This window comes from Desmodus rotundus, chromosome Y (genome assembly GCF_022682495.2).
Source record: "Desmodus rotundus isolate HL8 chromosome Y, HLdesRot8A.1, whole genome shotgun sequence".
In the NCBI taxonomy this organism is placed as follows: domain Eukaryota; kingdom Metazoa; phylum Chordata; class Mammalia; order Chiroptera; family Phyllostomidae; genus Desmodus; species Desmodus rotundus.
Genome location: NC_092332.1, coordinates 1,840,011 through 1,857,244, shown reverse-complemented (window position 1 = coordinate 1,857,244; position 17,234 = coordinate 1,840,011). Strand labels below are relative to the sequence as shown.

Below are 17,234 nucleotides of genomic sequence, written 5' to 3'. Positions count from 1 at the left end.
GAACACATCTGTTGTGGAAATAAATGGGAGTGAAGATTCATCAGGGAGTTTCTTCCTGAAAATGACAGGTATAAGGGACTCACAAGTAAATCCCCCCCTGAGTGGGGAACAACGGTAGGGCCTGGTGAGTGGGGTGCGTGCAGCTTTTCACATGGACGCTCCCCTGTATCCCACTAAAACAAGGTGAGCATTGGTGACATTTTTCAGAGGAGCAAAGTGACGCATACAAAGGTTGGGACACCACCCCTCACCCGGAGCTGCTGAGTGTCTGAGCCGGGATTGGAATCGGACCCAAGCCCACGCCTTGGGGAGCCCAGGGTGGGTGTGCGATCCCTGCCTCACTCCCTAGCCTAAGGCGGACCTGGCCCATCCCCAGTGTCTCCCTTACCCACGCTGGGGGGCCGCTGCACTGACATACAGGCCCTCCTGAACCATCACCAGGCACGTGGTCTCCTCAGCAGTCCCAAGATGAAGGGCTCTGGCTCATCCAAGTAAGGTGGCACGGGCACGAACGGGACCCCCAAGGCGCACTGGGCAGCGGGGGTCCCGGACTCAGTGTGCAGACAGACACGGGGTCTCGGCTGGGACCCACGGGCCACACGAACACAGGACATGAGCGTGACGGGAAGGATGTGATGAGCATATGCAAAGTCTCTGTTTTACTTGACAATCTCTGTAAATCTCAACTGTCACCAAATAAACCACCTATTTTTCTTATGAGATGGTATTTTCTGGGTAGAAATAGGCAACTCTTGCGTCTGCTCTGGTAGCGACTTGGTGGGAGGTGACCCCACTCATTGCTCCCCAAGGTGTTGCAAGAATGACCAGGGGCTGGGTTCTCACAGGTTGGTCCTTCAAAAACAGTTTTCAGGCTTGTCTTTGAAATGAGTCCTGCCCCATCTTCATCCTGATGAAAACAAAGAGGCCATCGGTGCCCATGGAGAAGGGAGAGGGGCATCCTCAAGGTCAGTTGACAAAGAGGGGCCCCTGGACACCTTCCCTCTGGCGACTGAGAAGCAGGTGCTTACACCTTAATTGTGACCTTTGCAGAGTCCTGGGCGGTACCCAGAGATGATTCGTTTTGTAATGGTGCTGTGCGTACCCTCGAGTGACTGACACAGTAACAGTTATCATGATATACAGCCCTGGCTGGTGTGGCTCAGCAGATTGAGGGCCGGCCTACAAACCAGAGGGTCGCTGGTTCAATTCCAGGTTGGGGCACATTCCTGGGTTGTGGGCCAGGTTCCCAGTAGGGGGCGCTTCACAGGCAACCACATTAACGTTTCTCTCCCCCTATCTAAAAATAAATAAAAATCTAAAACAAAAAAGAAATATTAACGATTACTAAGCATTGTTTGACTAGTTAACGATAATTAAGTATTAATGATTAAAGATAGTGAATGTTCCTGATACATCTGACAATAATTTATTATGATTATTTCTGACATTTGAGGGAGACAGGAACCGCAACCAATCGGGAGCTGACTCCCCAATCACGTGGGCTGAACCCTGGGAGGCCAGGAGGGAATCAGAGCCCGATTTTGAGCAGCAGGCAGGTGGACGGTCACCCCTCGGTGGGGTCCCCCAGGAGGGGCTCCGTGTGGGTTCCTGGAGGCTGAGAGCCTGCCTTAGAATCAGAGTCTGTCTGTGTGTCTACCCTGTACGTATGTCTTCTGTCCTGCTTTGTGTTACTTATTATTCGTCTCCCTGTTCATCATCAATATCCACCATTCTCCATCCTTCTCTGTCCGTTTAGCTATCATCCATGAATTGAACATCTAACTGTATAGAGTGAATCTCTCTCACATCTGTCTGTTCATCTGTCTGTCCCCCTCCTCGTGGTTCTCAAGGGGCAGTGATTCGGTCCCCAGCGAACGGGAGGCGAATCCTGAACATAGTGTCCCGATCACAGCTTGGAGGGCAGGTGCTGCCATCTAGTGGTCGGACACCAGGCAGCTCCCGTCCCGCTCGCTGATCCCCGCCCTCATTCGACACTGACGTCACTGTGCAGGGATCAAGAAACCCGCCTTAGCGGAGATGTTGTGCGGGCCTGTCCATCCACCACCCACGTTTGTCCTCCTGAAGATACGCTTCCTTCCGTCTGCGAGCGCCCCACGGCGCCCACGGGAAATCCGATCTCCGCGTTCCCACCCGAGGATCACGAAGGACCCTAACCTGCAATAACCTCCTCCCAGCGGGGGCGGGGCGAGCGTCGGGGGCGGGGCTCCATTTGCCCCAGGGCATGGGCGGAGCCTCTGAGGGGCGGGGCCTGGTTCCGCGCTAGGCCAGGGATGAGATCAGGCTTGGGTCGGAGGCGTGGCTCAGCAGGAGTGTGGGCGGGGCCTTTGACCATTCGTTGGGGGCGGAGCCGGCTGGGGGGCGGTGCGGCTCAGGCCCAGAAACGGAACTGTTTTCGAGGCGGTGTTTTTCCGGGCGGAACCCCGACGGCTGGGCGCGGTCTCCGGCGCCGGGGCACGGTTTCCGGGGCTGAGGAGCTGTGGGCTGCTTGCTGTGCAGAGCGGACCAGGCTCGCGGCGCAGGGAGCTGGGCGTCGGGTTCGGCGCGATGGTCTTGTACCCGGTGATCCGCAAGCTGTTGGAAAAGCGCGTGGTGTTGGCCAGCGCCTCCCCGCGCCGCCAGGAGATCCTAAGCAATGCGGTGAATGTCCGGGTCGGGGAGGGGTCGGGTTTCCTGGGCCGAGCAGGAGGATGCTGCTCCTGGGGCCGAGGGACCCAGGGCTGCTGACAACGGGGCGCCAAGTGACGCGGGCCCGGTGACGGCTGGTGACGAAGTTTAAGTCCACAGTCTTCAGGCCGAGACCTGGAGACAGGGGCTGTGGGGCTTGGGGCTGCGGTGTGCGGGTCTGTGGGCCTGGGGAAGCGGAACCTCTGCCATCTGGGCTCAGGGGCTTCAGGCCAGGCCTCCTGGTCTGGCGACCTGTGGCCTGGCTCAGGTGGCAGGGCAAGCCAGTGTGTTTGCAGGGCTGCCCCTATCCTGGGGCTGCTGGGAGAGGGGAAGGGCCAGAGCCCCGTGGGTCTGTAGGGCCGCCAAGGAGAGGGGCTGCTGACCCTCTGTGGTCAGGACACACAGTGAGGACCCTCGGTGTCAGTGTCCATGACTGTCCTCCCCAAGGGACTGTCCTGCCAGGTCAGCATTTTTTTCCTTTGCGTTTTTGCGGGCAGTATATCTCCAGTCACTGGGCCCCGGAGCGGGTGGAACATAGGCCTTTGGGGCATCTGGGAGCCCTTTGACCCTGAGGATCTGTGTGCCCAAGTCCTCTGTCAACACTGCCCCTGGGGCCTTTGGGTGACCGGGGTGCACACAGTCCTTCCCTCTAGGTCCCCCGCCCCGGCCCTGTGGGAACTGACTCTTGGTGAAAGTTCAGTGTTGGGCACAGGGACTGAGAACCCACACTGGCTGTAACCTAACCCATGCTCTTGGGCATTCCTGCGTTCCCCACACCTTCACAGCCCCTCTTCTCCCATTGCAGGGGCTCAGGTTCGAGGTGGTTCCTTCCAGGTTTACAGAGAAGCTCAGTAAAGCCTCATTCCCCACACCTTATGCGTATGCCATGGAAACGGCCAAGCAGAAGGCCCTGGAGGTGGCCAGGAGGATGCACCAGGCAAGGGCCCTGCTTCTGCAGCCTGAGGTTCTCGGGCTACGGGGGGAGGTGGCGGGGCAGGGGGTCAGGTGTTAAGTAGACATGTTACCTAAATGCCCATCACAGTGTGCAGTAGAGCAGCTTACTTATGCTGAGTGTCGCAGTGTAGAACACTCTTATGTTCACGCAGCGTCTGTGTAGTACAGCTCGCCACAAAGAACTGACGTAGCTGGTCTGCTGCTCTGTTACTATGTAATAGACTATCCCAGTTAGCCTCACAGTGTCATTTACAGTAAAGAATTCGTGTAGCTTACCTATTACCATGTGTTACTTTATAACATACTATGGTAGCTAATAGTATCGTCTGTACAATATAGATTATGAGTTACATTGTTGCGCTGTACTAGAGCATTGTAATTAATACAACAGTATCTTTTGTTAATGTATCTATTACTATGTGTTTCTGTATAACACCCTATTATAATGAACACAATGGTATCTTCCACTATATAGAATTAATGTAACTTATCAGTACATGTTATAGTAACATCTTATGTCAGTTGGGATAATAATTGCACTGTAGGTTATAGCACCCCAAGCACGAGGGAGAACACATATTGTGGGGGAGAATGTGGGGTCACAATTCTGTCCCCGCTCCGCACAAGGGGACACACCAGCCTTGCTCTCTGAAGTTAGCCCAGATCCCACCAGAGGGGCTGTCCCCATGCACCAAACCACAGAAATGCGTGGTTTCTGAAGCCAAGTTCGGATTTCTTGCAGAAAGACCTGCGGGCCCCTGACATCGTCATCGGAGCGGACACTATCGTGGTGAGTCCCACCCTGGGCCTGCAGCCTGGTTTACATGTCCCGGGTGACTCTCACCTCGAATTTTAAGAAGAGTTTCAGACGTAGACAGGGCGGCCTTTGCAGGCCTGGCATGGGGAGTGGACACGGCCCTCTCTGTCCCCTGCAGGCGCTGGAGGGGCTGATCCTGGAGAAGCCCGTGGACAAGGCAGACGCCCACAAGATGCTGTCCAGGTGGGGGCCGCTGGCCCAGATCCTGGACACCTGCACTCCTCAGAGAGGAAGTGCCCGGCGTGAGGGGAGGGGCCTTGGTCCTGTGGGTGATGGCGTGCCCTCACTGGTCAGCCTCGTGGGTCAGAGCAGAGCACAGACCCAGCATCTTGAACTTAGGCTGCATTACTTTCACACAGACGGGACTGGAGTGGAAATCCACACGACCTTGATCTTCATTCTGATCCATATTCATCCCGCTGAGCAGGGCTCCCCCCCGCCAGCCCCCTCCCTCTTTCACTTTCCCACAGCCCAGCAGGTCTGAGCTGGTGCTCGAGTCAGGGCTTTGGGTCCGCCCTGGGCCCTGGGCCCGATGGGTCCTGTGGACCTGTGTCCCTTTCCCCCTGGGAGAGCAAGCAGTCCCCTGTGGGTCTACCTTCCACAGCCCGCCGCTCCGGGGGGCCCTGTGCTCCCCGGTGGCCTGGATGTGGGGTCCTGCAAGCAACACCCGTGGCTGCGATCCACTCTCAGAGCGGTGACCCCACCCCAGCCCGCCCCTCCACCTGCCTGTCTGGGAAGGACCCTTGGAGACCTGCTGGCCAGGACGATGGGGGAATAGGGCTGCAAGTGCAAGGGACACCTGGCCCTGGGATGCAATGTCACCCTGGGACTGGGGACGTGGGTCCCACTCAGCTCCTGCCCCAGACATTCCATGCGCACAGGCGTAACTTCTGTTGCAGGCTGAACGGGAAAGAACACAGCGTGTTCACGGGCGTGGCCATCGTCCACTGCTCCAGCCAAGGTACCAGGGCAGCTCCGCCTCTGTCCCAGGGTCGAGGAGGGTCCCAGGGACTCTGGATGACCAGGGCCTGAGGGGACAACTCAAGTGCCTTCCCCAGCATCCCTACCGACCACCCTGCCTGGGAAGTCAGGGTGACCGGAATTCTGGGGTTACTTCTGAGCACCTCGAGTGCCGTGTCTGGATGCATGTGCAAGGGGGCCCGCGTGGGGACGTGGAGGCGACGTGTCCTCAGGGCCAGCTCTGTCCTTGCAGGCGGCAAGCTGGACATGGACGTCTGGGAGTTCTACGAGGAGACGCGGGTGAGGTTCTCGCAGCTGTCGGAGGAGCTGCTGTGGGAGTACATCCACAGTGGGGAGCCCATGTGAGTGTCTCCCCGTGCCCCCCACAGGGACCTAGCGGGGGAGATGGTGCCAGTCCCCGCCATGGAGGGAGGGCCCAGCAGCTGGTCTCCTCGTCCCTCCCATGGCTCAGGCTCTGAACAGATGCTGGACTGACCTGCTCTCTGTCACAGGGGACACTGGCCACAGGGACAGCACCGGGGGGTGGGGGGGTCACCTGCGGCACAGGCAGGGCATGGTCTTTGTGCCCTAAACATGACGGTCCAGCCTTGTCATGGATGGGAGTCTGGGGACAGAAGTGGAAGGGCCAGGATATACCAGTCCCGGGTGCTCGGTCAGGGTGGAGCAAGGGGCTTCCAAGGCCCCTCTGCCCCCATAAAAGGAATAAGCATGGGCAACAGGGACACCTGGGTTGGGGACCCCCATGAGGCAGGGTCCGAGTGACGTGTGAGGGCCAGGACCCCAGCAGCAGCAGGGCACAGCCACAGTGTGGTCCTTCCTGTGGTGCCCAGAAGTGGCCGTGTACTGGGGATGGATGGGACACCAGCTCCCCCTCATCAGTGCTGGCAGGCAGGGCTCAGGGGGATGGAGGACACTGGGCTGGAGCCCCAGCAGGAGCCAGCCAGTGGCAGGGATGTTGGAGCCCCCTGCTGGGTTTGGTCTGTGCTGGTCTCATGATTTCCACGGGCCCCTGGCCGTGGTGCTGGCACCCGACCCCATAGAGGTGCCCTCTGATCTCTCCCCTTCTCTGTTCCCCTTCTCTCTGGTCCCTCCACCCCACCCCCACACTCAGGGACAAAGCCGGAGGCTACGGCATCCAGGCCCTGGGTGGGATGCTGGTGGAGTCCATCCATGGGGACTTCCTCAACGTGGTGGGCTTCCCCCTGAACCGCTTCTGCAAGAAGCTGGCTGAGCTGTTCTATCCACCACGCCCCGAGGACCTGCAGCGGGAGAAACAAGATTCCATCCCCGCCGTGGACACCTTTGACAACCCCAGCGACGTGGAGGGCCTAGGGTCCAGTCAGGGAGGGGCTCAGGGGGTCCGCGACCGGCCCTGGGCCGAGGGCGGGAAGGACACGAAGGACGCAGGTCGGAGACCCACGGTGGAGAGCCTGCCCCCGACTCCGGTCGTGGAACTCATAGATGGCTACAAAGTGTCCAAGGTATTGCACTAGGGTCCGGGGGAGGCCGTGAGTAAGGCCCACAATCGGGGCTCAAAACAGCAGCAGGAATTCGTGCTCTGTGTGTCCTGGAGGCCACACGTCTGAAATCCAGGTGTCCCAGCGCCGCACTCCCTCCTCAGGCTCCAGGGAGGGTCCTTGCCGCCTCTTCCAGCTGCAGGGGCTCCAGGCGTCCCTGGGCTGGTGGCTGTGTCTCTCTCCTCTCTGCCTCTGTCTCCATGTGACGTCTCTGCATCTGCGTCTCCTCTTCTGTCTCTTCTAAGGACACTGTCATTGGGCACAGGACCACCCTGACCCAGGACGACCTCCTCCCAGATCCTTCACTAATGGCATCTGGTTCCCATGTAGCTGGGTGAGGACTTCAGCTTATCTTTCTGGAGCCACAGTACAGCCCCTAATAGTGTCCTTGCTGATCATCTGCCACCACTAGGTGGCTGGGACAGAGGGACTTCCGGGAACAGTAGAGTTTGCTGGGTTCTCCCACATTTCCTAGAAGGCCCCTGGGGAGTGACGGTGCTTGGTGGGAGGGCTCAGGCTGCGGGACTCGGGCCTGCCCCCTCCCACCATCCTCCCCTTCTCCACTCCTGTGACCTCATGGACCTAGGAAAGAAAGAGGGGAATGCTGGGTTGGGCCTCAAATTCCCTCATTTGCGTAAAGAGGAATTCAATCAGTGATCTGCAGCACGAGTCAGCGTCCCAAGTTTCAGCTGTGCTGCGGTTGCAGCAGGTGGCCCTTTCCCTCTCCCATCCGTCAGCTATGGGTCTGAGATCCACTTTTCCATCCGCCCATCCGCCTACCACGTCCATCCTTCCATCCGCCATGTCTGGCGACCCTTCCTTCCTTCCCCCTGTCCTTCCTCCTTCTGTCCTGTCATTCCTCCATCCGTCCCTTCATCCATCCATCCACCCCTCCATCCATCCCTCCATCAAGCCCCCATTCATCCATCCACCCCCCATCCCCCCATCCACCCCTCCATCCATCCCTCCATCAAGCCCCCATTCATCCCTCCATCCCTCCATCCATCCACCATTCATCCACCCATCCATCCATCCCTCCCTCCATCCCCCATCCATCCACCATCCATCCACCCATCCCCCAACCATCCCCCCATCCGTCCGTCCATCCATCCATCCACGCATCTATTGTGTCTGTTTACCTGTGTATCAATCACTCATTGCCCATCAGTGCAACCGTCCGTCCCTGTATTCGTCTGTCATCTATTCATCTTCCCATCCATCTGTGCACCCACTCAGCCCTTCCTTACCTCACGTCACAAAGGCCTCCCCCTGGCCAGGCTTACTGACCAAGCAGGAATGCTGCAGGGAGTCTCAGAGTGCAGGTGACCTGTCTGGTCCCTCCTGTTCATTCATTCTCCATACAGCTCAGTGTCTTGCATTTCTGGAGATGCCTCAGCTGTCACAGAGGGTTTTCCGTGGCAAAGAGAGAGCTTGAGTAACAGTTCTCAAGGTCACGTGAGCGCATGTGTCCTGGGCAGCATGGGGAACCCATGCACCTGGGCCCGGACCTCTGTGTCCAGCACAGTCCCCTGCGGAGCTCCTGCACTCAGGGCTTGTCTGGTGGGTGCGGGTGGTCACAGCTCAGCCCACAGCAGCTGCACATGGCTGTTCTCCCACGGGACGGTCTCTGCTTGACAGGCACTCACTTGCCTACACCTTGTGCAGGGCGGGTACCAGCTGGCGCCTCAACCCTCTGTGCTGTGGGGAAGAGAGGCCCATGGGTGAGGGGCGTGGTCTGGCCCGTCTTGACCTCCACCTTTGCACTGTGGGGGGTGAAGAGCCCTTGCGGAGCCACATGCCAAGCGTAAGCACGCCTGCTGTTCCTGCTCAGGCCCTGTTCACGGCTTGCAAGATGAAGGTGTTTGATTTACTGAGAGACGAAGGCCCCCTGAGTACCGTGGACATTGCCAGGAAAATCGACGCCTCTGAGTGCGGAACTGGACACCTGCTGGACATCTGTGTGGCCTTCGGGCTCCTGGACAAGACAGACAGAGGTAAGGGGACTGGGAGGTGTTTTGCAGAGAATCTCAGAAGGCAGAAGCAAGTCACTGAGTGAACGTGGCCTCTGAGCCCAGGCAGGGACAACCTCACCACTGTCCCTCTGCCCTCGGAAGCCTGGCTGTTCCCCCAGAGGGTGAGACACAGGATGGATGGAAGAAAGGAAAAGGCGTGTGTGCGTGTTTGCACACACACGTGTGTGACGAGAACGGCTCCTTATGTCTCTGGTATCAGAGGGTGTGTCTCAGGGATCTGCAGAGACGGAGTGCAAACAGGACATTGCCGTGTGCACCTCACAGACACGGGTTATTCCAATAGACAGACGAGGTGCAGGGTGGGGCGGTGATAGAGACATGGGTGGGTGGGTGGGTGGACAGGTACAATGGATGGCTGGGTGGATGGATGGTGGGAGGATGCATGGATAGGAAGATAAATGGATAGATGGACAGATGGACAAGTGGATGGGTGGATGGATGGACGCATGGATAGGAAGGTGAATGAGTGTTTGTAGGGATGGATGGATAGATGAGTAGGAAGACGTGTGCACAGATGGATGGTGGGAGGATGGATGGATGGATGATGGATGGTTTGGAAAGGTGGAAGGATGGGTGGGGGATGGATGAGTATAGATGGAAGAACGTATAAGAGGATGGATGGTGGAGGGATGCATGGGTGAAAAATCAGATAGGTAGCTAGTTAGGCTGATGGAGAGATGGAAAAATGGATACATAGGCACAGGAGTGGATGGATGGATTGTTGACGGTATAGGGGCACGGAGGGATGGATAGATCGGCCGATGGATGGATGGATGGGTGGATGGATTGAGGGATGGGTGGATGGACAGACAGCAGATGGATGGATGGACTACAGCCAGGCTCAGTGACCATCCCAGGGCCCTTAGGGGGCACCTACTGTGGGAGAAACTCTCACCTCCATTGGCACCTGCACCCGCTGCGTCTGGCTGCCTGCGGAGCTGCCTGCCAGCATGCGGCGTGCAATTGTCAGGGGGATGGTTTCGTGGTCGTCCTCCGTGCAAATCAGCTGTGCATCCCGAGGGGAGTCCAGCTCCTGTGTCACTGTGAGGACCTCACCTGTCACTTCAGGTTACAGCAACACGGACCTGGCCAGCCTGTACCTGCTGTCGGATGGCGAGTACTCCCTCCACAGCCTGGCCGTACACAACAACAACCACAGCTGGCACCTCTACAACCACCTGGAGTCGGCCATCCGGGAGGGGGCCAACCAGCACCAGAGGGCTCTGCAGATCACAGTGGACGACCCGTTCCAGGTGGCCTCACTGAGGGTGTTCCCTCCATGTGTGGATTTGGGGAAAGGACCCCTGGGGCCAGGATCCCTGTCCAGCCTGGGGGGCCACGGACTCTCGGAAGCCACTGAGCTTTTCCCTTCTAGATGCCAGGAGTACTGAAAGATGCCACTCTGGGAGAGACAGTGGGGTCACGGGTCCATGGGGTGCGGGCTGGTCGCAGCTGCAGGGCATCCCGGGGAGTAGAGGACCAGACAGACAGGGCTCCCTCAGGAAGTGGTCCAGCCGTCTAACAGACAGAACGCTGTTTTCCCATGAGTTGGTGCATCACACAGGAGCCCCCAGTTCGCAAGCACTTCCACGGCCCCTGTCCCCACGGTCCCCATGTCCCCTTCCTCCAGAGAGGCTTCTGGGGTTGACCCGTAAGACTGCTGTGTCTCCTGAGGAGCCCTATGCCCACCCCCGAGCTGTGCTGAGCCCCTGTGCCAGGGACGTGCCAGCTAGGAGTGCCGCCCGAGTGCAGGACCCCTGGCGTGTGCCTGTCTGCTCACACCCTGCTCTGCTTCAGGACTCCTTCTACCGGAACAAGGAAAAGAAGCTGCAGTTCATGCGGGCCATGCACGGCCTCATCAACGTGGCTGCTCGCCAGGCGGCCACGGCCTTCGACCTGTCCCGATTCTCCTCTGCCTGTGACCTGGGAGGTGAGGACTCCCCACCAGGAATTGGTGCCACCAGCCCCCGTGCACTTCTTTTGTTGGATTAAGTCACTGGGGCTTCACCTGCTTACAAGACTGAAAACAGGTTTATCTGTTTAAAAAGCACCCCAAGGACTCAGATTTGGTCAGGCTGGGTCTGGGCTTGGGCAGAAGGTCCCAACCACTAGGAGGTCCTGGGGATCAACCAGCCCCCAGCACAGGTTGTGGGGCCCTTTCTGGTGGCTGCGCAGTCAGGGAGAGAACGGGACCCCCTGTCCCCAACTCATCATGCTGGTGCCCCACACGCCCTCCAGTGCACCCTTGGCCAGTCTTCACCCAGGATGGAGGATGGAGGAGGAGCAGACACCTGCCCAGGGGCTGTAATGGGATGAGAGTCCCCAGAGGACTCCTGAGCTGCCAGTTTGCATTTCCCCATTCTCTCTGCACACCCTTCCTCCTGGTGACCCAGAGTGGCTGCTGAAGCACCAGCCATCACATCTGCGTTCCCACAGCAGAAAGGAGTAGGGAAGGTTATGATGCCCCTACATCTTGCCTTGAGGATTCCCTCATGACACAGTGCCCAGCCCCACTCACTGCTCACCTGTGTGTTCTTGATCTTGGGAGGCTGTGAGGCCCATAGGGACACCAGCCATCTGCACCCGTGGCCTTATTTCACAGCACAGGTATTCATCCACGTTCTAGAACATTGCTCGGTTTTGCGTCAGTCGCACTTTGGAGTCTCACACAGGGATCCCTAAGTGCTGGGAAGGGCGGGTGGTAAAGTCTGTGACTTCACCCCCAGGCTGCACAGGCGCCCTGGCCTACCAGCTGGCCCGGCAGTACCCGGGTCTGAAGGTGACCGTGTTCGACCTGCCAGAGGTCGTCGAGGACGCTGTGTATTTCCAACCCGCTGGACCACAGACAGGGCAGGTCAGCTTCGTGCCAGGTAAGTGGTTCTGTGCCTTTCCATCTGGTCAGCACTTGGCTGACCTCTCACCCTGAGTGTGCCCCTGTGTGTGCATCTGCGGGTGTGTGTTTGTGCTGGAGTGTATGTGTGTCCCTGTGTGCTGTGCTCACCTCCATCTGTATAGCCGTCCCTTGTCCACCCGGGAAGGGTACCAGGACCCCCATCCAGCAGCAAATCCTCAGCACTCGAGTCCTTTGTTTAAGATGACTGAGTACTTTTTCAGCGACGCACTGCCTCCTGTGGACGTCAAATCCTGTCTACATTACTTATAACCGCTGACACAATGTCCTCCGCGCTGTGTGGGGTTGTTACACTGTGTCATGTGAGGAATAACAAGAAAAACAGCTCCATGCTGAGGGCAGACCCAGGCAGCTGCCCTCGCTGCCTAGTAACAATGTAACCCTGGCCAACTGTACAGCCAGGATGTTGTTTCTTCAATGGCTTTCTCTGGGTATGGGTTTTCTTCTATGGCTACAAAAAGAAACTCCACAAACTGGGCGCCTTAAAAGCACAGACATCCGTCACCTCCCATCCCAGACACCAGACATCAGAGGTCCAGGTGCCCCAGGGCCCCGCTGCCTAAACAGGCTCCAGGGAGGCACTTTCCAGCCTCTTCCAGCTCCGGGGGCTCCAGGAGTCCCTCCCTCTGTCTCCACGTGGCTTCTCCTCTGGGTCTGGGTCATCTCTTCTGTCTCTTCTAAGGAAGGACACTGTCATTGGACACAGGGCCCCCTGACCCAGGACGACCTCCTCTGAGATCCTCCCCTCTTCCGTTCTGCAAAGTCCGTTTCCATATGGTTGCGGTTTGTGGCATTAGGTCACAGAATGTCTTTTGGGGGGACATACTCACCCCACTGCAAGCAGCCTCCCTTTTCATTTCAGTATAGAGGCGATGCCTCCCATTTCCGTCTTGGGGACAACTGGTTCTCGAGTCCCTGACAGAATGACTCATTTGCTGTTAAAACCAGGGGACTTTTTCCGAGACTCGCTCCCGGAGGCCGACCTCTACATTGTCTGCAGAATCCTCCATGACTGGTCTGATGACAAGGTGCACCAGTTGCTGAGCCGCATCTCCAGCAGCTGCAAACCAGGTGAGGCTGTGTCTCTTAGTTCCTTTCTTAAGACACAAAAAGACCATTTCATTTTTTTAAACACGGCTGGTACTGCTGCTGCTCCAAGCAGCTGGGGTCCAGGATCCTGTCACGTGGTCCCCACTGGGCTCACGGGGGCTCCCCCATAATACAAATTCCCCCCTGTGTCCTATGCAGGGCGTTCCCTGAGGGCAGCCCTGGCGGCTCCCCGCAGAGCACCAGGCACCCCTCACTGCCCTCGCCCCTCTTACCACCCCATCCTCCCTTCCTTCGCCCCTGCTCACTGTCTGTCTCTCACTTTGTGCCTCCCTGTGTCTTCCTATGCCTCTCTCTTCTGTCCCTGTCTTCCTGTCTCTCCATGTGTGTCTGTCTGTTTCTCTTTGTGTCCCCTTTTGGCTCCCCAGCCTGGCGGGATCTGTGTGCAGCTTGTCCTGCATGAGGGCTGGAGTCCCTGAGGCCCCCTCCCCTGCGTCCCTGGGCAGGACCCCAGCGGCTGCTCTCGTGCCCCCAGGTGGCGGCCTCCTGGTGTTGGAGATGCTGCCGGGCGAGGACAAGCGAGAGGCCCGGGCGGCCGTGGTGCAGTCGCTGAACATGTTGGTGCAGACCCTGGGCCGCGAGCGCACCCTGAGCGAGTACCGCAGCCTGCTGCAGGCACACGGCTTTGCCAACGTGCGGGCTGCATACGTCGGGAGCATCGTGGACGCGGTCCTGGCCACCAGAGTCTGACGGCCACTAGGACACTGGTCACAGGGTCATTCCCCCGGGAGGTCACCGGCCCACAGTCTCCAAATGTGGCCCGTCCGGTGGAGTTTTTGCTGCAAGGGCCGGTGTCACCCCCCAGGTGAAAGAACGTGTCCATCACTGGCTCTCGGACCTTGTTTGGGACACTATGTGGAACAAGGGCAACAACAACCAAGGTCCCTCCCTCCACGATGCCGGGCCACTGGTCCTCTGTGGGGGCCCCGGCAGGGGGGCCTCCTGGCCAGCTCCTTCCAGAGCAGCGGCCACGTCCACGCCGCCCTCTGTCCACCGGCCTGTGCGTTTCCTCCCCCTTCTCATGTTCCAAGCTGGTCGTCTGTGACCCTGTGACCTCACAGCTGTCCTGTCCTGCTGACCCCTGTGGGGGATCGTCCTCCTCTGCCTCCCCACTGGTTAAACAGCCTCTTAGAAGCTCACAGGTTAGGCAGGTGAGGTTCATGGGATGAAGGTGATTGTTCACCAGACATGCCCCCGAACTCTGCAGCTGGGACTGTGTTTCGGTAAAGTGTGTGTTTGCTGAAGGTTGAGACAGTGCCTGCACACTGGTGAGCGGGAGGCAGTGGTAAGGGAGAGAGGTTGTGTCCTCCAGACACCCCTTCCATCTCCATTGAAGTAGACTGTCAGACACACAGCTTACACTCACGTGGCTTTCTGTGTGAGAACGCATTTTATCGGAGTCTGGAAAGTGTTGTACGAGATACACACACATATGGTTCGTACAGTGTACATAATCACACACACCCACGAATGCACAGTTTTGGATGGCCATCTCGGACCTCCACTCACCTGTGTGCCCTTAGCGGAGGACCCACCCACGGGAGACCCCCGGCTGGAGAGTGGCGGGCCAGGTAACGCGTGTGGGGACTGGGGAAGGGTCCCGGGTCCCCTGAGACCACTCGGAAGGGATGGTGGGGTGGGCGCTCACCTATGTCTCCCTCCTCAAAGGGTTTTCCTCTTCAGGAATGCACAGGGAGCTCCAGGGGGGGGGTCGCTGCCCGACCTGACCCCTGCCCTGGGGTGTAGTTCCCTCATTCCTTTGCTCATTCAGGGGGGTGTGGGTGTGCCCTGGACACAGGGCTGTCTCGGCGGGGCGCATGGGGTGCCCTGTGGGGGTGGGGGTGGGGAAGAGCCTGGGGGATGAGGCCCTAGTGAAATGACCTGTGTTGAGATGGCCTCAGCCCTTCCCCTTCCCTGTCAGGTTCCCCCTGCGTCCCCATGGGTGCCCACACCACGCCCCCCTGCTGGCCATCCAGCAGGCCAGGTAGCTTACAGGCAGGGCCTGGCTCCCAGCTCCCGTGTCTCAGGCCATCCCCTTCATGACTGGTTCTCAGTGTTCCCCTGAGAGGTGATGTATTTAAAACTTGCCCCTGGCCCGTTTTGGAAAATGCAACTATGCATTTTTCAATGTCTTTCCAATACCCGGGGACACAGATTGAATCACAGTACCCGGGTGGCCCGGCCGGTGCTGATCTCTGACCCTGTGCAAGTTGTCATTAAGTCTGGGGACAGTGCTGAGGAAGGGGAGACCAGTCTCCGTGGGGGGGAATCTCGTCTCCCGCTCCCTGCCCTGCACCCAGTAGGTCTCTGTGTGAGTCTAAGCCCCTCACGCAATGCTTTCTATGGTTCCGTGTTCTGAGCCCAGTCAGCAAGAGAGACAAATCTTCATTCATTCTCCCATTCCGGAAGCATCTGGTTGTCAGGTCCCCGTATCCAGGGACCCTCGGGTGCTGCGAGGCGCCAGCAGGGCGGTGGTGACCGGTGGGTGGGCCTGGCCATGTAGGTGCCTGGGGAAGGGGATGGACGGATCACGCAGAGGTTAACCTGCCCACAAAGCTGCCACAGCCACTGAAGCAGGAGCACCCAGCTCCAGGTGTGAGGACACACCAACCAACTTGATCCTGAATGAGCAGCTCGGGCTGCTGCCCCTGCTGGCCAAGTGGGGAGTGAACATGTCCCCAGAGTCCCTGGCCTGCCCGCCCCTCCACGCCCAAACAGGCTGGTCCTGGGATAAAACCCGGGGCAGATGGATTCTTTTCCGATCCACAGTACAGAGGCACAGCCTACGGAGCAAATTCCTTTCCCGCTCAGAAGTCACGACCTCCCTGGCCGCTGCCCCAGCACCCCAGGGTGGCCGCAGCCTCCTGCACTGGACCCCGTGGGCACATTCCCCACCCCTTCCAGGTGAAGCCTCAGCAATGTGCCAGCACCTCCAAGGCATGCCCACTGCCCTGCTGCCAGGGTGCCCCGTCTGCCCTCCCACTTCCCCAGAAAGACCAGCCGCCGCACCTGCCCGCCTCAGGCCCCGCCCCCACCTGTCGCCTGCTCCCTGAGGTCAGGGCAGGACGCAGCTGGGCCGTCCCAGGACACCGAGGACAGCCGGCCCAGGGCGCCTCTGGCACTTACCGGCGTCGCCCATGATCCGCCCAGGGCCTGCAGATTTCACCTGCCGGTGGGGACACACACAAACACAAAGCAAAACCAAAAAAAAAAAAAAAAAAAAAGAAGCGAATGACAAAGAGGAAGGGAAGGGAAAGAATCCCTGCTTCTGAGTCGCTACTGAGTAGCTGTTTTTGGCGTTGGCGCTGCTGTGACCCCATCTGATACATGTGATCCATCTGATACATGTGGTGCATCTGATACAAATTCATCCAGTGACAAAAGGCACTTGTGGGCCGTTCGGTGACAGCGCAATAAAATGTCCACAATGTTTCCAAGCTAGCGAGTCTCAGGGGCTTCCCGGGGGCGGCGCGGTGAGCAGGTGAGCGTGAGCTGGTGAGGATGAATGACATTTGGTTGCAATGCAGATAAACGTCCACAGTGTTTCCAAGCTAGGGAGTCTCAGAGGCTTCCCGGGTCAGCGAGCCTGAGAGGATGAGTGTGATGGGCTTGGGGGAGGGGTGGGCCCATGTCGCCGCCGCAGGCCTGGCGCAGGGACCCCAGGGCCCGGAGCGGAGTCTGCAGGGATCACGGTGTCAGGGCTCGGGAACCTCCGCGGCCGGGGTCGTGCGGGCCACGCGGATGGACACCGGACAGGCCAGGGTGTCGGGGAAGGTGGCGGGCAGGCCCTGCAGACCCGGGCTGCGGGGCGGGTGTGGGGCTCGGGGGGTCCTGAGATCGGGGTTCGGAAAGCACGTGTCGGGAGGCTCCAACTCTGGGCTCCGCAACCGGACGGTCCTCCCGGGCCTCGGGCGAGAAGGGCTCCCGGGTGGGATATTTACGACCCCCAGCCTCTCCCTAACCCGCTCCACTGCCGCCTCTCGCATCTCTTCCGGGCCCCGACGTGACCTTGACAAGGTCACGGTGGCCTGTCAGCCCCTAGGTACACAGCGCGCGGGGGCGGGGCCCGGCTCTGGACCTGCCCCGGGCGCGGCGGGCGGAAGGGGCCTCAGCCAATGGGTGCGGTGCACGAGAACGCGGGGCGGGCGCTAGGCGGCTCCGGGCAACCCGCGGGGGCGCGGCGGCTGGGAGGGGCGGGGCATAGGCGTGCGACGCAGCCAGTAGGATTG

At 59.2% G+C, this 17,234-nt stretch overlaps 1 protein-coding gene across 4 annotated transcripts; it reads left to right on the top strand.

The window, feature by feature from the left end:
- Positions 1–2,368: 2,368 nt before the first annotated feature.
- LOC139440576 (probable bifunctional dTTP/UTP pyrophosphatase/methyltransferase protein) lies at positions 2,369–17,138 on the top strand. 4 transcript variants are annotated; one of them, XM_071220368.1, is made up of 13 exons: positions 2,369–2,658; positions 3,491–3,649; positions 4,382–4,429; positions 4,575–4,639; positions 5,356–5,417; positions 5,670–5,778; positions 6,549–6,918; positions 8,786–8,948; positions 10,056–10,240; positions 10,785–10,917; positions 11,714–11,857; positions 12,847–12,969; positions 13,481–17,138. In XM_071220368.1, exons 1-13 carry the CDS (start codon positions 2,566–2,568, stop codon positions 13,693–13,695), a joined length of 1,869 nt encoding a protein of 622 aa, XP_071076469.1. In that variant the 5' UTR covers positions 2,369–2,565; the 3' UTR covers positions 13,696–17,138. The 4 variants fall into 4 exon arrangements, with proteins under 4 accessions (XP_071076469.1, XP_071076471.1, XP_071076470.1 ...); XM_071220369.1 differs by having other exon boundaries at positions 2,370–2,658; positions 3,491–3,622; XM_071220370.1 differs by lacking the exon at positions 4,575–4,639.
- Positions 17,139–17,234: the final 96 nt, after the last annotated feature.

Coding starts and splice junctions, on each gene's coding strand:
- LOC139440576 (XM_071220368.1), top strand. CDS start 2,566: ATGGTCTTGTACCCGGTGATCCGCAAGCTGTTGGAAAAGCGCGTGGTG. Junction 10,241..10,784: donor CAGTGGACGACCCGTTCCAG/GTGGCCTCACTG, acceptor GCTCTGCTTCAG/GACTCCTTCTACCGGAACAA. Junction 11,858..12,846: donor GCAGGTCAGCTTCGTGCCAG/GTAAGTGGTTCT, acceptor TGTTAAAACCAG/GGGACTTTTTCCGAGACTCG.